The sequence below is a fragment of the Scyliorhinus torazame genome, chromosome 4 (assembly GCF_047496885.1).
Source record: "Scyliorhinus torazame isolate Kashiwa2021f chromosome 4, sScyTor2.1, whole genome shotgun sequence".
Classification (NCBI taxonomy): domain Eukaryota; kingdom Metazoa; phylum Chordata; class Chondrichthyes; order Carcharhiniformes; family Scyliorhinidae; genus Scyliorhinus; species Scyliorhinus torazame.
In genome coordinates, this window is record NC_092710.1 from 189,723,092 (window position 1) to 189,746,144 (window position 23,053).

A 23,053-nucleotide genomic window follows, 5' to 3' on the forward strand; every position below is an offset into this window, starting at 1 on the left:
GTCGCTAACCCATACCCCTGATTTTGGGGGCTCCAAGTCCCTCCACGCCAATAAGATCCGTCTTCGGACTACCAAGGAGGCAAAGGCCAAAACATCAGCCGCTCTCGCCCCCTGGACTCGCGGATCTTCCGACACTCCAAAAATCGCCACCTCTGGACTCGGTGCCACCCTTGCCTTTAATACTGTGGACATGACATTGGCAAATCTCTGCCAGAATCCCCTAAGCTTCAGACATGCCCAAAACATGTGGACATGGTTTGCGGTCCCTCATGCACACCGCACACATCTGTCCTACATCCCTTCAAAAAACCTGCTCATCCAGGCCACCGTCATGTGTGCCCGGTGAACAGCCTAAAATTGAATCAGGCTGAGCCTGGCACATGATGAGAACGTGTTGACTCTACTCAGAGTATCCTGCCATAGACCTGCCTCTGGCTCCTTACCCAGCTCATCTTCCCACTTGTGCTTTACCTCCCCTATCTGGGTTCCATCCCACTCCATGAGCTCTTTATAAATCTCCAAGATCTTCCCCTCCCCCACTCCCATTTTCGAAACTACCTTGACCTGTATGCCCTGGGTGGTAGAAGCAGAAAGGTTGAAACCTGCCTTCGTACAAAGTCCCTCACCTGCAGATAACGAAACCCATTCCCTCCTGGCAGTTCAATCCTCCAAACATGAAAAGCTCCCATCAATAAACGGGACCCCAGCCTCTCAATCCCCGCTCTCTGCCACCTCCGAACCCCCCCACTCAGCCTCCCCGGCACAAACCAGTGGTTCTCACAAATTGGAGGCCATACTGGCGCTCCCTCCACTCCCATATGCTTCCGCCACTGCCCCCATACCCTCAGAGCTGCCAGCACCCCCCGGGCCTTGCACCAAAGAGCACCTTCCTTACTCACGGGGTTTTTACCGGCCCATACAAACCCAGGGATCACTGCATTGACTCTCTTAAAAAAAAGTTTGGGGGATATAAATAGTGAGACACTGGAAAATAAACAAAAATCTCGGGAGAACCGTCATCTTTGTGGACTGCACCCTCCCCGCCAGTGACAACGGGAGCATGTCCCACCTCCGAAAGTCTTCCTTCATTTGCTCAACTTACCAGGCCAGATTTAATTCATGTAACTGCTCCCATCCCCATGTCACCTGGATTCCCATGTATTGAAAACTCCCGCCCACCACTTTGAACGGCAACTCCCAAAGCCTCCTCTCCTGCCCCCTCGCCTGGATCACAAAACCTCACTTTTCCCAGTTCTGGTCCACGAATCCATACACTGGTGGAGAACCCATCTCTTCTACCTCACCAGCACCTTGTATTATCGATCAAATCCACCATAAATCAGGGGAAAAGGCCCAAAAAGTCCACCACGAGCTGGAGCCACCAAATGTGCGACCACTCACACCATGGTCGCCACCGGGAGTCGCTTATCAACATTTTCTCTAGGCTACCAGATGCCTAATACCAGAACTCTAGTTGGCTACAAATATTTGCCATGGAAATATCATCACAGTGGTGAATGATTGTTTACTTAATCATTGATGACTGGCAATGAATATCATTGGTTTCGAGACTTTTCAATTTTAAAGTACATCCAGCAAGAGCAGAAAGGTTATCCACAATCAGACAACTGCATTATTTTAAGTAGATTATTCAATTTGATGAATGAGTAGTTGTCTGGAGGGTAGCGAATGTAACCCCGCTATTCAAAAAGGGAAGTAAAGAGAAAACAGAGAACTATAGACCAGTGAGCTTAACATCGGTAGTGAGGAAGTTGCTAGAATCCGTTATGAAGGATTTCATAGCACAGCATTTGGAAAGCAGAAGTGTAACCTGATAAAGTTAGCATAGATTTACGAAAGGAAAATCATCCTTGACAAATCTTCTAGAATTCTTTGAAGATGGAGCTAGTAGAGTTGACTAGGGAGAACCAGTGTATGTGGTTTATTTAGACTTTCAGAAGGCTTTCGCCAAGGTCTCACGTAGCAGATTCACATGTAAAGTTAAAGCGCATGGGATTATGTATCGTGTCTTGAGATGGATAGAAACTCGTTCGCAGATTGGAAGCAAAAAGTTGGAATAAATGGATCTTTTTCTGATTGGCAGGCAGTGACCAGTGGTGTACCGCAGGCATCTGTGCTCGGACCCCAACTGTTCACATTATGTATTAATGATTTGGACGAGGGAACTAAATGTATTATCTCCAAATTTGCAAATGCTACAAAGTTAGGTGGGAGGGTAAGCTGTGAGGAGTATGCAGAGATGCTTCAGACGGATTTGGACAGGCTAAGTGAGTGGGCACATGCATGGCAGATGCAGTATAATGTGGATAAATGCGAGGTTATCCGCTTCGGTAGCAAAAATAGGAAGGCAGATTATTATTTGAATGGGTGTAAATTGAGAGAGGTAAACTCGGCGAGATCTTGGTGTATCAGTCGTTGAAACTAAGCGCGCAGATACTGCAGGCAGTAAAGAAGGAAAATGGTATGTTGGCCTGCCCACCGGGAGGATTTGAGTATAGGAATAGAGATGTTTTACTGCAATTGTTTATGGCATTGGTGAGGCTACACCTGGAGTATTGTGTGCAGTTTTTTGGTGTCTTTATCTGAGCAAGGATGTTCTTGCTATGGAGGAAATGCAGCAAAGGTTTACCAGGCTGATTCCTAGGATGGTGGGGCCGTCATATGAGAAGAGACTAAGTCGGTTTGGATTAGATTCATTGGAGTTTAGAAGAGTGAGAGGGGATCTCATAGAAACTTACAAAATTCTAACAGGATTAGACAGGATAGATTTAGAAAGAATGATCCCAATGATAGTCCAGAACTAGGGGTCATAGTTTGAGGATAAGCGGTAAACCTTTTAGGACTGAGGTGAGGAGAAATTTATTCACCCAGAGAGTGGTGAATCTGTGGAATCCTCTACCACAGAAAGTAGTTGAGGCCAAAACGTGTAATTTCAAGAAGGAATAATGAATGGCGGAGCAAGCTTGAACAGCCGAATGGCTCCCTCCTATTTTCTATGTTTTTATGGTTCTTGGGTTTTTTTGTGTTTTGTTTCAGCGTTACAGCATTTACAGTTTTTTGACTATCTCTTCTACTTTTCTGTTTCTGAAGTAATTCATCTGGCTGAATTTCTTGCCTGGCTGTTAGTTATGCAACAAAATTTTGTGACGTTCCAGCGTATTTGCAGATGGCACTAAGCCTAATTGCACCTGTGTCTTTCACATTTTTGGAGTGTAAGTTTTTTTTCCTTTAGGAAAGGAAAACTGTTCTCCTTACTGTCTTAGTGGTGTACTTGTAGAGTTGATTCTGAATTATTCTCTTGGCCTAACAAGTCACTCTGTTGCATCAAACTGCTCAAGAGGGACAAATTGGGGATAGGCAATAAACGCTGGATTTTCTGGCAACACTCGAATACCAAAAATGAGTTCAAATAATTTTTGTCAGAAGTACTGTTTGGCAAATAGGCAGATTTCCCTCTGATTATCAAATTACACACCTTTCCTTATCAATGGTATGTGGGGATCTGCTAATAAATATTAATGGTTCTTTGCATTCCAGGCTGCTGAATTGTCCATCAAGTTCTTAAATCAGGAAAAAACGCTCGAGGTGATTCAGACACTTGGTCCTCGACTAATTGAAATACAGAAATACAGTGCGGTATGGATTTGAATTAATCTAAATTATTTTGGTTCTGTTATTTTTTGAAATAAATTTAGAGTACCCAATTTTTTCCAATTAACGAGAAATTTAGCGTGGCCAATTCACCTACACTGTACATATTTTTGGGTTGTGGGGGTGAGATCCACACAGACACTGGGAACTCCACGCAGACCGTGACTCGGGTCTCTGCGCCATGAGGCAGCAGTGCTCGCCACCGTGCCGCCCTATTTTGGTTCTGTACTACATACTGAAATGTACTGGAAATAATATTTAACTCAAATCAGAAAACATTTTCGAACACTCAGTAGATCTGTCAATGTCTGAAAGAGAAAAGATAGGTTAATATTTTGGATGGAATTCCTTCATTAGTACTGACGAAGAGTCTCTACATGAAACATTAACCTATTTTCTCTTTCCGATGCTAATAGACCTCCTCATATCGACATTTTCCTTTTTGGTTTCCATTATAAATAACCCATCATCGGTATGATTGTATAGTGGTTAGGATACTGGACTAATAATCCAGAGTGAGTGTTCCGATCCCATCATAGCAGTTTTGAATCGAGACTCAGATTTAAAAAGCTGGTATCAATAAAATTAACGTTGGTACTGTCAAATTGTAGCAACAGCCCCAACAAGTAATTTATGTCCTTTAGGGAAGGAAAACTGTTCTTACTGGCTTAATAGTGTACTTGTATGGTTGATTCTGAACTACTCTCTTGGTCCCACAAGCCACTCTGTTGTATCAAACTGCTCAAGAGGGACAACTTGGGAATAGGCAATAAATGCTTTGCTGGCATTTCAGCAAATTCAGCTGGCTACTCAAATACTCAAAATGAGTTCAAATAAATTTTGTTCGAAGTGACATGATTTGGCAAACGGGCAGATTTCCCTCTGATTATCAAATTACACATCTTTCCTTATCAATGTGGGATCTGCTCGCAAGACGAGGATTGCTTCACCTAAAATACATCTTTTGTTCGTAGGAGATCAATGCTTTGTCGTGGAAGTATTTCTCATGGGTTTTCCTTCTTTAACTCTGATTTTTTTTTGTGTATCTTCACACCATACTGTTTTATACCCTTTGGGGAATAGTGGGGCGAAGTGGTGGAAGGATTCCTAAGCTGATTATCAGCCCACTGAACGGCATTGAACACTCCTCCTGTGAACTTTGATTGTTTAATAGTTTTGATACATAGCAATGTAACATGGTGTATTAGAACCAGAGACATCTGAACCAAACATCTTATTCGACTTTTAACATCCTTATGAACGTATAAATTTCATTCATAGTATTTAGTCCAGACTGCAATAGCTACTATTCTGTCTGAATTTGATTCTGTGCAAGCAGGGGTAATTTAAGGAAATACTTAATTAGATTATTAATTGGAGCATTATAAATTCTGATGCAGCAGATCTAGCACTAAATCAAAGCAAAATCACCTTCAAGAGTTGAAAAATTATGATCAAAGTGATGCTTTAAAGAATAGGAAAAAGCTTTGAAAGTTGTTCTTGCTTTTGTGTAATTCAGTGGCTAAGAGGTTTTCTACGGATTTTAAAAGGGAAATAGAGAAAAATGTGAGCAGTATTTCACTCAATACTTCCATCAACTCTCGGTGTCCTGGCCTTCCTAAAAATGAAGGATTAACAAAAAATGTTTGGTGCAATTGACAATCCACCAATTAAAAAAAAAAAAGAGGATTTTACCCTGATGATGATGGTATAGTCAATACAATTCTTCCGGCAATTCCAGAGAAATGTCCTACTACACTCCTTTAGCTGTAAATATGAAAGTAGTATATTAATGGTATACGCTATGATCTGGAAACTATACCATTTGTAGGACTAAATGGTTGATCATAGACATTTTAATTTTGTTCCAACATTTGTGCATTGTTGTAACTAAATAAATCTTGAGCTATCAAAATGTTTCCCTTTTAAAATCAATAGAACATCTCTTGGCCACTGAATTACATACAAGCAACTGCCAAAGCTTTTTCTCTATTCTTTAAAATGTTACTTTGATCACAGGAACAGATTCTTTTATATTCTGAAGAACTGTTACACAAACTCTTCAGTATGATATGTACCGTAAAATCTCTAATAGAAGCCAAGACATGTTTAAAATATTTGAGAAATCACAAATAAGTAAATAGGTCATAACATTTGTATGAAGTTATGACCTATCAACCAATTTTATGGAAAGTGTTTATCCTATTTCTCATAGAAAACACTCTAATCCCCTGTAATTGTGCAACATTAAACATGACATTTTAAAAATTAATAAAGCATAAACTGCAATCAAACGGCTTGGAAAGAATTAAATGTAGTGAAACCTGTACAACTAGGCACCCCCAAAAACTAGAGTCTCAAATAAATACAAAATTCCCCTTGAAATCACCGACAATGGCAAATTGTGACAGACAACCTTGGAATTACCAAATCCATTTATAATGTAAGACGGCTCCAGAATTTGGCAAAATCCCAGATAAGGACAATTAAAAATAAGAAATGCTGCAGGTGATATAAACAGTCCCAGGATATTTGGTTCATCCAGTTTACTGCACACACACTAGCTATTTTGAAAATAACACAGTGACACTGTACAGTACATGGGAAAAATTTTGAGGGAAAAACTGCATCTTCTGAATATCTGCATGCTCAACACAACTAAAATTCACCCCTCTCTTTCCCTATGTACTTTTTAAAAGTAGATCCAGCATTTATTTCATTTTTTAAACTTTAACTAATTGTGAAAATTAGAATAATTATAATACCACATAGCTACAATTTCAATCTCATACTTAAACAACTTGCGAATCTAATCAAACATAATGCATTTGTATTTTTATCATTTATATTTTGTGTAGTTAGTTCAACTCTTTTTAAATGTGTTATCACACTGGTAAGTTAGTTAATTTAATGTAACATATCATGAACCATTTTTCAGACCATAATTTTGACAATGATTATTATTTAATTATCTTCAATGCTGTGATTTGCCAGGCAGCTGAATTGTACCTTAATATGGATCTCATTAAAGAAGCCATTGACTGTTTCATAGGAGGGGAAGAATGGAACAAAGCCAAACGTGTGGCAAAGGAGCTTGATCCCAGGTAAAAGCTTTCTAAGTTGCAATATATTCAGCCCAGAGTACTTTAGACTGTTCAGAAGACAATAATCTCATCAAGAGGTTCAGTTAAAATGAAATAAACCACTTCTCGATTTATGGCAATTGATTATAAATAAGTAGACATCTTTCCCATGAGAGCACGGTTCAATTAGTCTGTTGCTCATCTCAGTTCAGAAATAAGATTACATCTGTAATCCACAGCTATCCCAATAAGAGAGGCTTAAGCTTGGAGAAAAATATTAAAATGTTTTTATATTATTTTGTACATTATGGAATTTGAATAAACAGATTTGCAGCATTTTGAACCTGATATTTTGTGTTCTATTCGATGAGTAGAAATGTTGTGAAGCCTCACAAACAACTATACTCCATATAGTTATTAACCTGCAGTACCCACATGGAAGGACAACATTTCATTGAGTTTTGTTTTAAATTTATGAATAAGTTGGATTTAAATTGATATCAACAAATAGTGCATTATTTTTGGAACATATTCCACTTCTTTCTATTTATTGTCTTGTGCAGTTGTTATTTGGTTTTCCAACTGTTGTTATCTTGTTGATTCCATAAATCTTAGTGATATCTGTACATGAAGTTATTTGTTTAAGTTGGACAAGAACTTAGGATATAGTGTTTTCTTTTCCTGCAACTGTTATTGGTACCCGCATTTTACTTATCAAATATGTTTCAAAGCAAATAGAAAAATACATTTTGTATATATTCCAAATTTTAACTTTCTGCTACAATTCTAACTTTAATGTGTTTCTGTATTGCTGTATAAAAGTGCAGTACTAAATTCAACTCTAATAGTAAATCTACTAAAACTGAAAGGATTAATGTATACTTTGTTCTTGCTTATGGTCGCGAAATGCACCACAGCAATTCACCAGGCAGTACCTTCTAAACCCACAACTGCCACCATCTTTCTAGAAGGACAGGGGAAGTAAACAGCTGGGAACACCACCACCTGGAAATTCCCCTTCAAGCCACACACCATCCTGACTTAGATATATATTGCCGTTCATTGTCGCTGAATCAAAATTCTGGAACTCCCTTCCTAACAGCACTGTGGGTGTACCTATACCACATGGGCTGCAGCGGTTGAAGAAGGCAGATCACCACCATCTTCTCAAAGGCAATTAGGGATGGGCAATGAATGTTGGCCTAGCCAACGATGCCCACATTCCAAGAATTAATTTTGAAGAGACAAGAAAAGGCTGGTCAGAAAAAGTTTTCAAACACTTAGCATAATCCTGAAAGTGATTTATTTTGGCAACTGTACAACATAATTAAAATAAATTTAAGTTACATTTTACTGCTAAAGTGCCTTTGTTTACAGACTGAAGTTCTACGCTGAGACTGGAACACGCAAGAGGATAAATTTATTTGCATAGTGTTGCTTCTAGCGGTGCTATGCACACTACATAATTTCCCCATGAGCATACAGTGTTGCAGGCCATGTAGTTTGTGGCTGACTGTCTGCACCCAGGGAACCAAACCAGTCTGTATAATGCTACTTTGAACCGGAGCTACACAAACGAACATTATCCCCAAAATCCAGAAGCTGAAGGACGCTACATTGTCAAAGGTGTTATTTCCAGGTTGTTCAGGAAAACGTAAAAGGTACCATAAGAGTTCTCGCCGTGTCCAGGCCACAATTGATCCCTCCCCTTGGATTTTCTAGCATTTATCTGTAATTGATGAGACTCTGCTCTGTGCAAATTAATTGTTACACCAGTGACCGCTTTAAAGGTAACTTGCAGCCATCCTGAGAATCTGAAAGGTGCTATTTAAAAATGAGTGCTTTCTTTGTTCCTCGCATCATTATTTTATCCAGATACGAAGACTACGTTGATCAAAGCTACAAGGAATATTTGAAAAATCAAGGCAAAGTGGATTCGGTAAGAATTTCATTTGATTTGTGCAGTAAACTGTCATGACATTGCTTATTATGAAATATCCTATGTAGCTTTGTTTTATTCTTAAGATTTTAATTCCTTCTCTTTTGGAATCTCTTTACACCATGGGGCCAATTTAACAAAAAATTGTGATCCCAGCAAGGGAATTCGCATCTTATGAGCATACTCGCATACCGCCACAATCAGTCCACAGCAGATGCTATCTCCCTAGTCCTATACCTGGAGCATCTCGAGGATACTCCTATGTCAGACTCTTATTGATTGACTACAGCTCCGCCTTTAACACCATAATCCCAGCCACGGTCATATCCAAACCCCAAAACCTAAGATCTGGCTTGTCCCTCTGCAACTTCTTGACCCATAGACCACAATCAGTAAGGATAAACAACAACACCTCCGCTATAATCCTCAATTCCAGGGCCCCGCAAGGCTGTGTACTTGGCTCCCTACTATACTCCTTATACATGAACAACTGTGTGGCAGAACTCCATCTACAGGTTTGCATATGGCGTGACCTTAGTGGGTCGGATCTCTAACAATGATGAGTCAGAGTACAGGAGGGAGATAGAGAACCTCGTGGCATGGTGTCACGACAACAAGCTCTCCCTCAATGTTAGCAAAACTAAGGAGCTGGTCATCAACTTCAGGAAGGGTTGTCGTACGCACCCCTGTCTGCATCAATGGTGCCGAGGTGGACATGGTTGACAGCTTCAAATTCCGAGGTGTGCACATCACCAACAATCTGTCCTGGTCCACCCACGTAAACCACTATGAACAAGAAAGCACAACAGCACCTATACTTCCTCAGGAAACTAAGGAAATTTGACATGTCCACATTGACTCTTACCAATTTATACAGATGCACCATTGAAAGCATCCTATCTGGCTGCATCACAGCTTGGGATGGCAACAGTTTGGCCCAAGACCGTAAGAAACTACAGAAAGTCATGAACACAGCCCAGTTCATCACACGAACACTGACTCTGTCTACACTTCCTACTGCCATGGGAAAGCGGGCAGCATAATCAAAGACCCCTCCCATCCGGGTTATTCTCTCTTCCAACCTCTTCCATCGGGCAGAAGATACAAAAGTCAGGGAACACACGCTAACATATTCAAAAACAGCTTCGTCCACACTGTTACATGACTCCAGAATTGACCCCTTATGGACTGAACTGAACACTCTAAGCATCTTCTCTACTGCTGTTGGCACTATTCTCCATATATTTCACTTGATGTCTATGTGTATTTATTGAGTCTTTTTCATAGATTATCATAGAATTTACAGTGCAGAAGGAGACCATTTGGCCCATCGAGTCTGCACCGGCTCTTGGAAAGAGCACCCTACCCAAGGTCAACACCGCCACCCTATCCCCATAACCCAGTAACCCCACCCAACACTAAGGGCAATTTTGGACACTAAGGGCAATTTATCATGGCCAATCCACCTAACCTGCACATCTTTGGACTGTGGGAGGAAACCGGAGCACCCGGAGGAAACCCACGCACACACGGGGAGGACATGCAGACTCCGCACAGACAGTGACCCAAGCCGGAATCGAACCTGGGACCCTGGAGCTGTGAAGCAATTGTGCTATCCACAAGGCTACCGTGCTGCCCAACTTCATTGTGTATTTATCATATGTCCTATGTTTTTTCATTTTTGGAACAATCTGTCTGGGTTGTACACAGAACAATACTTTTCACTGTACCTCGGTATACGTGACAAATCTAAATCATATCAAGAAATTGCTGAATCAGTGGGCCAGATCTTCCGGCGACAGCTGATAGTGAAGATGGATACGCCATTACGTTCTTGCGTCCTCCATCCGGGGCTCCCTGTCCCAGCTACAGCAGCAATGCTTCAGCACAGCCATCCACAGGAAGGAATGGCAGTGGAACAATGGAAAGGACATGCCCTGTTTTTACTATATCAGCTGGCCGCATTCAGGGGTATTTCGGGTGGCATGGTAGCACAGTGGTTAGCACAGTTGCTACACAGCGCTCGGGACCCGAGTTCAATTTCCGGCTTGGGTCACTGTCAGTGCGGAGTCTGCGCATTCTCCCCGCATATGGTGGGTTTCCTCCAGGTTCTCTGGTTTCCTCCCACAAGTCCCACTGAGACAAGGAAGGAATGGTAAGGTGAAGGACCCTTAGATGACAAGAGAAGTGGAGCTTCTAGTCAAGAGGAAGAAGGAAGCTTACTTAAGGTTGAGGAAGCAAGGATCTGGCACAGCTCTAAAGGGTTAAAAGCCAGGAAGGATCTCAAAAAATGGACTTAGGAAAGCTAGAAGGGGGCATGAAAAATTCCTGGCGGAGAGGATTAGGGAAAACCCCAAGACATTCTACACTTATGTGAGAAATAAGAGGATGATCAGAGTGAGAGTTGGGCCGATCAGGGATAGTGGAGGGAACTTGTGCCTGGAGTCTGAGGAGGTAGGGGAGGCCTAAATGAATATTTTGCATCAGTAGTCATTAGAGAGAGGGACCTTGTTGCTTGTGAGAACAGCTTGAACCTGGTTAATAGGCTCGAACAGGTTGATATTAAGAATGGGGATGTGCTGGAAATTTTGAAAAGCATCAGGATAGATAAGTCCCCTGGGCTTGATGGAATATACCCAAGGTTACTACGGGAAGCGAGGGAGGAGATTGCAGCGCCGTTGGCGATGATCTTTGCGTCCTCACTTTCCACTGGAGTTGTGCCGGATGATTGGAGGTAGGCGAATGTTGTTCCACTGTTCAAGCAAGGGAATAGGGAAATCCCAGGGAATTGCAGACCAGTCAGTCTTGCGTCTGTGGTGAGCAAAATACTGGAAAGTATCCTGAGAGATAGGGTTTATGATTATTTAGAAAAACATAGTTTGATTAAAGATAGTTAGCATGGCTTTGTGAGGGGCAGTTTATGCCTCACAAGCCTCATTGAATTCTTTGAGGATGTGACGAGATAGCACGGTAGCATTGTGGATAGCGCAATTGCTTCACAACTCCAGGGTCCCAGGTTCGATTCCGGCTTGGGTCACCGTCTGTGCGGAGTCTGCACATCCTCTCCGTTTGTGCGTGGGTTTCCTCCCACAGTCGAAAGATGTGCAGGTTAGGTGGATTGGCCATGATAAATTGCCCTTAGTGTCCAAAATTGCCCTTCGTGTTGGGTGGGGTTACTGGGTTATGGGGATAGGGTGGAGGTGTTGACCTTGGGTAGGGTGCTCTTTCCAAGAGCCGGTGCAGATCGATGGGCCGAATGGCCTCCTTTTGCACTGTAAATTCTATGACATTGATGAAGGTCGGGCAGTGGATGTGTGTGTATATGGATTTCAATAAGGCATTTGATAAGGTTCCCCATGGTAGGCTTATTCAGCACTTTGGGGGGCATGGGATACATGGAAATTTGGCTGTCTGGATACAGAATTGGCTGGCCGAAAGAAGACAGCGAGTGGTAGTGGATGTAAAATATTCCGCCTGGAGGTCGTTGACCAGTGGTGTCCTGCAGGAATCTGTCCTGGGACCTCTGCTCTTTGTGGTTTTTATAAGTGACTTGGATGAAGACGTGGAAGGGTAGGTTAGTAAGTTTGCCGATGACACAAAGGTTGGTGGAATTGTAGATCATGTCGAAGGCTGTTGCAGGTTACAACAGGACATTGACCGGATGAAGAGCTGGGCTGAGACATGGCAGATGGAGTTCAACCTAGATAAATGTGAAGTGATTCATTTTGGAAGGTAGAATTTGAATGCTGAATACAGGGTTAAAGTTAGGATTCTTGGAAATGTGGAGGAATAGAGGGATCGTGGGGTACATAGATCCCTCAAAGTTGTCACTCAGGTTGATCGGGTTGTTAAGAAGGCGTATGGTGTGTTGGCTTTCATTAACATGAGGAATGAATTTAAGAGCCGTGAGGTTTTGCTGCAGCTTTATAAAACCCTGGTTTGACCACGCTTGGAATATTGTGCCCAGTTCTTGTTGCCTCATTATAAGAAGGATGTGGATGCTTTGGAGAGGGTACAGAGGAGATTTACCAGGATGGTGCCTGGACTGGAAGGAATGTCTTATGAATAAAGGTTGAGGGAGCTCGGGATTTTTTCACTGGAGTGAAGAAGGAAGAGAGGTGACTTGATAGAGGTGTACAAGGTGATGAGAGGCATGGATAGAGTGGATAGCCAGAGACTTTTCCCCAGGGCGGAAATGGCTGTCACGAGGTGACATAATTTTAAGGTGATTGGAGGAAGGTATAGGGGAGATGTCAGAGGGAGGTTCTTTACATTGAGAGTGATGGGTGCTTGGAATGCACTGCCAGCGGAGGTGGTGGAGTCAGAGTCATTAGGGACATTTAAGCGACTCTTGGACAGGCACATGTCCTCAACCTCGATTTGGAGCCGATGCGGACCTCGGAGCTCCCAACCAGGCCTAACAGCAGACGCCAGCCCCCGGATCGCCTGGCCCAGTCCCCGGAGCTCCCGACCTGACCCATGACGACGAGACCCGGCCCAACTCGACCCCCAGCGACCCCACCCGGAAAGGCCCACCCAGCAACCCGACCTACCTGGAGATGGAAGGAAGAAACCTCCACGTGGAGGCCCGTCCGGGCCAATTTCAAGACCCGACCCCAGGAGCGCTCCGGGAGGGAACAGACCACGGGAACCAGCCCAACCTGCCTCAGGAAGCCCCTGCCCACGACCCAGGACCCCCAAAATGTCAGAGACCCCACGCGAGGACCCGAACGCGCTGCAAGGCATTCCCGTGCCCGCAGAACGCCGGGTCCCATCCGGATCGCAAACATGCCCCCCTAGCAAGCCCTCTATCTCAACCAGCGTCTGGGACCCTACCAGACACGACCCCGGACACGTAACCAGCGCCCTGGTCCCCACCAGTGCCCTGGACCCTGCCAGACGCAACCACCTACCTTCCACAAGGGCTGACGTCTCCCATCGGATCCCGGCACCATCCAGCTGCAGCCGCCATCCGAGGAAGCGAGGGAAACGTGGCGGTCTGCAGGTTAGACTGAAGCAACGCAGTTTCAAGACCCCTCTCCCCAGCATACTCCTGGCCAACGTCCAAGCGATCGAAAACAAGCTGGATGAACTGAACGCTAGACTTACCTCTCAGAGGGAAGTAAGAGACTGCTGTGTGCTTTGTTTCACAGAGACATGGCTCACCCCTGCCTCACCGGACTGTGCCATACAACCTGAAGGCTTTGCAATTCACCGAGCGGACCGCACCCCGTCATCAGGTTAAGCAAATGGGGTTTGCCTCCTTATTAACTCCTCCTGGTGCTTGGATGTGGTGACCCTGGCGACCTACTGCTCCCCGGATCTGGAATACCTGACGGTCAAGTGCCACCCATACTATCTTCCACGTGAGTTCACTTCAGCCATTATGATAGCGGTCTACATCCCACCCCAGGCAGAAGTGAGGAAGGCGCTGGATGAACTGTACAAAGTTATAAACAACTACGAAAACAGAACACCCGGAGGCCTTGTTCATCGTTGCCGGAGACTTCAACAAGCCAACCTCAAGAGTGTATTCCACCAGCGCATATCCTGTCCCACCAGGGGTGACAACATTCTTGACCACTGCTACTCAAAAATCAAGGGCACCTACCGTTCCATCCCCCGACCGCACTTTGGGTAATCAGACCATAAGATGGTGCTCCTTCTAACGGCATGCAAGCAGAAACTCAAGCGGGAGAACCCTGCTAAGAAGGCCGTGCAGTGCTGGTCTGAGGAAACAGAAGAGCTCTTACGTGACTGCTTAGAGACAGTGGACTGGTCCATATTTAAGAACTTAGCAACCAACTAAAATGAGTATGCCACCACCGTCACAGACTTCATCAGCAAATGTGTGGACGACTGCGTGCCAAAGAAAGCAGTACGTACGTTCCCCAACCGGAAACCATGGCTCAATCGGGAGATTGACTCCCTACTGAAGGACAGATCTGAGGCGTTCAAGTCAGACAACCCTGACCTATACAAGAAATCCAGGTACGACCTCCGCAAAGCCATCCGAGATGACAAGAGAGAACATCAGACCAAGCTAGAGTCACAGACAGACTCTCGGCAGTTGTGGCAAGGACTAAACAACGTAACAGGCTACAAAGCGAAGCCGAGCAGTATCTCCAGCAGCACGCACCCCTCCCCGGTGAACTCAATGCATTCTATGCTCTGTTCGAGCAGGTAACCAACAATCCGCTGTTGAGTGCCCCAGCAGCCCATAACTCACTATTACCCGCTATCACAGCTTCCGAAGTCAGATCGGCCTTCCTGAAAGTGAACACTCGGAAGGTGATGGGCCCTGACGGGATCCCTGGTCGTGCACTCAGAGCCTGCGCGGACTGGCTGGCAGAGGTGTTCGCTGACATCTTTAACCTGTCCCCATTCCACTCCGAGGTCCCCACCTGCTTCAAGAAGACCACCATCATACCGGTGCCAAAGAAGAACCAGGCAACGTGTCTCAATGACTACCGTCCGGTGGCCCTGACTTCAGTCGTAATGAAGTGCTTCAAGAGGTTGATCATGAAGCTCAGCATCACCTCCATACTCCCAGAACGCCCTGACCCACTGCAATTCGAGTACCGTCGCAACCGGTCCACAGCAGACGCCATTTCCCAGGCCCTACACTCATCCCACGAGCATCTCGACAACAAGGACTCCGCCATCATACTCTCATTTATTGACTACAGCTCCGCCTTCAACACCATAATCCCAGCCAAGCTCATATCAAAGTTCCAAAACCTAGGACTTGGCTCCCCACGCTGCAACTGGGTCCTCGATTTTCTGACCAACAGACCACAATCAGTAAGAATGAACAACAACACCTCCTCCACAATAGTCCTCAATACCGGGGTCCCGCAAGGCTGCGTACTTAGTCCCCTACTCTACTCCCTGTACACACACGACTGCGTGGCAAAACTTGGTCCCAACTCCATCTACAAGTTTGCTGACGATACGACCATAGTGGGCTGGATCTCGAATAACGATGAGTCTGAAACATGAGCATGGGGAGAAGACAGTAGGATGCTAGCACAACAGCTCAGGAAGAGGGAGACGGCCAGCGAGACAGGAAGAGTGAAGGATAGAGGGATGGGGGGGGGGGGGGCGGGGGAGGGGGAGAGGGGAACATGGCCTTGGACCCACCCGCGATGAATGTGGTGTTTAAGGAATTTTATAGTCGGTTGTATGAGTCGGAGCCCCCTGCTGGGGTGGAGGCGATGAGGCAATTCTTGGAGGGTTTGGAGTTTCCGAAGGTGGAGGAAGGGTTGGTGGACGGACTGGGTGCCCAGATCGGGATTGTCGGAGTAATAGAGGGATTGGAGGCTATGCAGTCGGGCAAGGCCGGGATCGGACGGTCACCCAGTGGAATTTTATAAGAAGTATTCTGGGGTGCTAGGTCTGCTGCTGGTGAGGGCATTTAATGAGGCAAGGGAGCGGGGTGTTCGTCCCCCAACAATGTCACAGACTTTGATCTCATTGATCCTGAAGCTGGAGAAGGACCCAGAACAATGCGTGTTATACAGACCAATCTCCCTACTAAATGTAGACGCCAAATTGCAGGCCAAGCTTTTGGCCTCGAGAATAGAGGATTGTGTACCGGGGGTGATGGGGGAGGGCCGGATGGGATTTGTGAAAGGCAGGCAGTTAATGGCCAACGTCAGGATGTTCTTGACTATCATCATGATGCCCTCCAAGGGGTGGGAGGTGGAGGTAGTGGCCGCAATGGACATGGAGAAGGCCTTCTACCGGGTGGAGTTGGGAGTATTTGTGCGAGTCCAGGGGCGGTTTGTGTTTGGGCAGGGCTTTGCAGACTGGGTCCGGTTGCTGTACCAGGCGCCGGTGGCGAGTGTGCGGACGAACCGGATGAGTTCAGACTACTTTAGACTTCACCGGGGTTCGAGGCAGGGATGTTCACTCTCCCCACTGTTGTTTGCCTTGGCTATAGAGTCATTGGCGATGGCGCTGAGAGCGTCAAAGGACTGCAAGGGGCTAGTCCAGGGAGGGAGGAGCACAGGGTCTTGTTGTATGCAGACGACCAACTCCTGTATATTTCTGATACGTTAGGGGGGATGGGAGAGATTATGCAGATCTTAGGGGAATTTGGCCGGTTCTCCGGGTATAAGTTGAATATGAGGAAAGTGAGGTTTGTGTGATCCAAGCGAGGGGCAGGAGAGGAGGCTGGGGCAGTTGCCGTTCAAAGTGATGGGAGGAAGTTTTCAATACTTGGGAATCCAGGTGACACGGGGATGGGAGCAGCTACATAAATTAAATCTGGCCCGGTTCATTGAGCAAATGAAGGAGGACTTCGGAGGTGGGACATGCTCCCGCTGTCACTGGCGGGGAGGGTGCAGACCGTAAAGATGACGGTTCTCTCGAGATTTTTGTTTGTTTCCAGCGTCTCCCTATTTTTATACCGACGGCCTTTTTTAAATGGATTAATGCGGTGATCTCTGCCTTTTGTGTGGGTAGGTAAAACCCCGCGAGTAAGGAAAGTGCTGTTGGAGCAGAGTCGGGGGTGGGGGGGGCGAAGGTTGGCCCAACCGAACTTTAGGAATTACTACTGGGCGGCAAATGTAGCTATGATCAGGAAGTAGATAGTGGGGAGAGGTGGCATCATGAGCGGGTGGAGGTGGCATCATGTAGCTGCCCAAGTTTAGGAGCACTGGTAGCGGCACCTCTGCTGCTCTCGTCGGCCCGGTACTCTACAAGCCCGGTGGTGGTGGCGGCTCTGATAGTTTGGGGGCAGTGGCAGAAGCATGTGGGAGTGGAGGGAGCGTCGGTATGTGCTCCAATTAGTGGCAACTACCGGTTTGTCCCAGGGAGGTTGGATGGGGTTTTTGGAGGTGCCAGAGAGCAGATATTGAGAGACTGGGAGATCTGTTTATTAATGAGAGCTTTCCTTGTTTGGAGGATTTGGAGGAGGAGTTTGAATTGCCGGGTGGGAATGGGTTTCGCTATCTGTAGGTGAGGGACTTTGTGTGAAGGCAGGTTTCGACCTTTCCGCATCTACTGCCACAGGGTATACAGGATAAGGAACTTTCAAAAACGGGAGTGGGGGAAGGGAAGGTTGACGAGGGAAGCCAAGGGCAGCATAAAGGCAAAAGAAAAAGAATGCAAAGTGTCAAGGATTAGTGGGAAGCCAGAGGATTGGGAATCATTTAAAAGCGAGCAGAGGACAACTAAAAAAGCAATAAGGGGAGAGAAGATGAAATATGAGTGTAAGCTAGCTCGTAATATAAAAGAAGATAGGAAGAGTTTCTTTCAATATTTAAAAGGTAAGAGGCAAAAATAGACATTGGACCACTGGCAAACATGGCTGGAGAAGTAAGAATAGGAAACAAAGAAATGGCTGATGAACTGAATAGTTACTTTGCATCAGTCTTCACAGTGGAAGCCACCAGTGGGATGCCAGAGCTCCAGGAGAATCAGGGGGCAGAGGTGAGTGCAGTGACCATCACTAAGGAGAAGGTTCTGGGGAAACTGAAAGGTCTGAAGGTGGATAAGTCACCTGGACTGGATGGACTACACCCAAGGGTCCTAAAAGAGACAGCTGAGGAGATTGTGGAGGCATTGGTGGTGATCTTTCAGGAATCACTGGAGGCAGGATGGGTCCCAGAGGACTGGAAAGTGGCTAATGTAGCACTGCTGTTTAAGAAAGGAGGGAGACTGAAGATGGGAAATTATAGGCTGGTTAGCCTGACTTCGGTCATTGGTAAGATTTTAAGAGTCTATTATTAAAGATGAAATCACGGAGCACTTGGAAGTGCATGGTAAAATAGGACTGAGTCAGCACGACTTTGTCAAAGGGAGGTCATGTCTGACAAATCTATTGGAGTTCTTTGAAGAGGTTACAAGGAAGTTAGACAAAGGAGAACCAGTGGACGTCATTTATTTAGATTTCCAGAAGGCCTTTGACAAGGTGCCGCATAGGAGACTGTTAAATAAGTTAAGAGCCTTGGTGTAAGGGTAAGATCCTGGCATGGATAGAGGATTGGCTGACTGGCAGAAGACAGAGTGGGGATAAAGGGGTATTTTTCAGGATGGCAGCCGGTAACTAGTGGTGTGCCTCAGGGGTCTGTGCTGGGACCACAACCTTTCGCAATATACATTAATGATCTGGAAGAAGGAACTGAAGGCACTGTTGCTAAGTTTGCAGATGATGCAAAGATCTGTAGAGGGACAGGTAGTATTGAGGAAGCAAGGAGGCTGAAGAAGGATTTGGACAGGCTAGGAGAGTGGGCAATGAAGTGGCAAATGAAATACAATGTGGAAAAGTATGAGGTTAGGCGCTTTGGAAGGAGTAATTTAGGCATAGACTTTTCTAACAACAACACAATAAACAATATACATGAAACTATAAACATAGTGCAAAAACCGTCGCCCTCCCTTACAGGTCCCACCTTTATTAACCCCCTACTCTAAGCTGAATTAACCCTCTTTCCCCCCCCCCCCCCCCCCTCTGCTGACGATTAATTTTCCGCGAAGAAGTCGACGCACGGTTGCCACCTCCGGGCGAACCCTAACAGTGACCCTCTCAAGGCAAACTTGATTTTCTCCAAACAGAGAAAGCTAGCCATGTCCGATAGCCAGGTCTCCGACTTCGGGGGATTGAGTCCCACCAAGCTAATAGTATCTGTCTCCGGGCTACCAGGGAAGCAAAGGTCAGAACGTTTGCCTCTTTCTCCTCCTGGATTCCCGGGTCTTCCGACACCCCGAAAATCGCCACCTCTGGACTCAGCGCCACCCTTGTTTTTAACACCATGGACATGACATCTGCAAACCCCTGCCAAAATCCCCTGAGCTTCGGACAGGCCCAGAACATGTGGACATGGTTCGCTGTTCCTCCCGCACATTTTGCACACCTGTCTTCCACCCCAAAGAATCTGCTCATCCGGGCCACTGTCATGTGAGCCCGATGAACGATGTTAAATTGTATCAGGCTGAGCCTGGCACATGTTGTGGACGGTTGGCTCTATTCAACGCGTTTGCCCATAGACCATCCTCTGTCTCTCCTCCCAGCTCCTCCTCCCACTTGCGCTTCAGCTCCTCGGTCTGCGTCTCCTCTGACCCCATAAGTTCCTTGTAAATGTCCGAGACGCTCCCTTCTCCTACCCACCCTCTGGAAACTACCCTATCCTGAATCCCCCTTAGCGGTAGGAGCGGGAAGGTTGACACCTGTTTACGTAGGAAGTCCCACACCTGCAGATACCTGAATTTGTTTCCCCTCGCCAACCCAAACTTCTCCTCCAGTGTCCTCATACTCGGAAAGCTCTCCTCGATAAACATATCCCCCATCCTCTCAATCCTTGCTCTCCGCCATATCCGGAACCCCCCACACATACTTCCCGGGACAAACCGGTGATTATTACAGATTGGGGACCAGACCGATGCTCCCACATGTCTCCTCCATTGCCCCCAGACTCTCAGGGCCGCCACCACCACCACGGGGCTTGTGGAGTACTGTGCCGGCGGGAACGGCAGAGGTGCAGTTACCAACTCCCCCAAACTGGTGCCCTTGCGGGAAGCCGCCTCCATACGCTCCCATGCTGACTCCTCCCCCACCACCTACTTCCTGATCATGGCTATATTCGCCGCCCAGTAATAGTTACTAAAATTTGGCAGCGCCAGCCCGCCCTCTCCCCGACTCTGCTCAAGCATTACCTTCCTTACCCGCGGGTCTTGCCAGCCCAAACAAAGCCAGAGATCACTTTGTTGACCCGTTTAAAAAAGGACCGCGGAATAAAGATGGGGAGACATTGAAACACAAACAGGAATCTCGGGAGGACCGTCATCTTCACCGTCTGCACCCTCCCTGCTAATGACAACGGGAGCGCATCCCATCTCCGAAAATTGTCCTTCATTTGGTCTACTAGCCGGGCCAGATTTAATTTATGCAGCCGGTCCCATTCCCGCGCCACTTGAATGCCTAAGTACCTAAAGCTTCCCCTTACTAATCTAAATGGCAGCTCCCCCAATCGCCTCTCCTGTCCCCTCGCCTGGACCGCAAACATCTCACTTTTCCCCATATTTAGCTTATACCCGAAAACCAGCCAAATTCCCCTAGAATCCTCATGATTTCTTCCATCCCCTCAAATGGGTCCGATACATACAGAAGCAGGTAATCCGCATAGAGCGAGACTCTGTGTTCCACCCCCCCGGACCAGCCCCTTGAGGCTTTCAGAGCAATTGCCAACGGCTCTACAGCTAGCGCGAACACCATTGGGGAGAGGGGGCATCCCTGTCTCATCCCCCGGTGCAGTCTAAAATAGTCCGATGTTGTTCTATTCATCCGTACACTTGCCCCAGGAGCCTGATACAGCAACCTGACCCAGTCAATAAAGCCCCACCCAAATCCGAACCGTCCCAGTACCTCCCACAGATAATCCCATTGTACCCGATCAAAAGCCTTTTCTGCGATCACTACCTCCACCTCCCTATCTTCCGGGGGGCATCATGATCACATTTAACAACCTTCTTACATTGGCCACCAACTGCCTACCCTTAACAAACCCCGTCTGGTTCTCCCCAATAACGTCCGGAACACAATCCTCAATCCTGGAGGACAAACGTTTGGCCAGCAGTTTGGCATCCACATTCAACAGGGATATCGGCCTGTAGGACCCACACAGCTCCGGGTTCTTGTCCCACTTCAGAATCAGCGAAATCGTGGCCTGTGACAACGTCGGGGGCAGCACCCCTCTTTCCCTTGCCTCATTGAACAACCTCATCAACACCGGCCCCAATATCCCAGAGAACCTTTTATAAAACTCCACTGGGTACCCGGCTGGCCCCGGGGCATTACCCGCCTGCATGGCCTTCAGACACTCCACTATCTCTTCCAACCCGACCGGGGCCCCCAGCCCTTCTACCAGCTCCCCATCCACCTTTGGGAAATTCAGCCCCCCCAATAAGTGCCTCTTCCCCTCCGGCCCCGTAGGGGGTAAGATAGCAAACTTTTAGCAGCACCATTTGACCATGGCAGGCCTAAAAAAGGAGCCAAATCTTTAAAATGCTTTGCCAATATGCTAGCTAAAAGGTTACTTAAATTGTAAAAGTTACACTTTTGAAAGTTGCACTCATTTTGATTTTCAAGAAATTGTGTCTAAAGCTAATAGTAAGCATATTATCGGTAAATTAAGCTGGATTGAAGGGAAGTCAACCTTTAGCCGACTTCTTTTGACTGGGATTATGGACTGGGCAGAAGTGAAATTATATCTACTAATTTTTGTTTTGTTTCATCCAGTTTGGATTGGTAGTTCTCCCATATGATTCATACAGCTCTAATTAATTTCTTTTTCAGCTGGTTGGAGTGGATGTGATAGCTGCACTCGACATGTATGTTGAACGAGGACAATGGGAAAAATGCATTGAAACAGCTAATAAGCAGGTAGAACAGAAAACGTTTTGAGACTATTTCCCATATTATTAATCAGAATTCCATAAATATGATTAATATAACTTTTGCAGCTTTGAATGTTTCTTAAAATATTTTGACTTGTTTTTACAAATGAAAAGTGCTGATTTGTTTATACTATATTAAATTACCTTCATGCAAATAAGTTTCAATCTGGAGAAATTGTAAGGTATTGTATTTGTGCATTTTAATAGTACTGACTGTTACTTCATCCAAATTGGATGTTTAACGAAAAATGCAATTGCCGGTATTTTCCCCAATATCGGAAAAGTAGCGATGAAGCCATTGACTGGCTGCAGTGGCGGTGCTTTCCACCGTATGGTGCAGCACATAGGAAAAACAACTGGAAATCATGGGTTCCACAACGTATCGTTAGAGGGGCGGCCTCTAATTCACTTGCCCCGTCAGCAAGTTAACCGAGGCCCCGGGGCGCCATTTTTAAAGGTATCACTAGCACAAAGCGAACAAACCAGTTTACTCTGGAACCTCCCTGCCACTGCCCAGCACTTCCAGAGGAGTGCCCCGGGTATTACTGGGGTGCCCGGGCTATACCCTTGCATGGCCCTATCCTTCCTGAGCTCCCTGGGAGTTCTGCTCGCCAGGTGCACACTTGTGAAGACCACTCGTGAACATGGCGTTTTGCCATCAAGCTGTCATAGATGGATTTTCTGATGAGGTGGATGATTCTGGCCTAGGAGCCTGCTAATGATATGCTAATTTATTAATGATGTTCCCGACATTCACTGATGGGGGGAGGGGACAATCAAAGAAAAGTACAGCACAGGAACAGGCCTTTTGGCCCTCCAAGCCTGCGCCGACCATGCTGCCCGTCTAAACTAAAATCTTCTACACTTCCGGGGTCCATGTCCCTCTATTCCCATCCTATTCATGTATTTGTCAAGATGCCCCTTAAACATCACTATCGTCCCTGCTTCCACCACCTCC

At 46.1% G+C, this 23,053-nt stretch overlaps 1 protein-coding gene across 1 annotated transcript in view; it reads left to right on the plus strand.

The window, feature by feature from the left end:
- The window catches only part of ift172 (intraflagellar transport 172), a 211,697-nt gene that overhangs the window by 137,362 nt on the left and 51,282 nt on the right, over window positions 1-23,053 (plus strand). Inside the window, exons 36-39 of the mRNA XM_072499027.1 lie at window positions 3,559-3,657; window positions 6,667-6,776; window positions 8,631-8,694; window positions 21,995-22,081. Coding sequence (XP_072355128.1) covers window positions 3,559-3,657; window positions 6,667-6,776; window positions 8,631-8,694; window positions 21,995-22,081 — 360 coding nt within the window. The remainder of the gene's footprint in view (window positions 1-3,558; window positions 3,658-6,666; window positions 6,777-8,630; window positions 8,695-21,994; window positions 22,082-23,053) is intronic.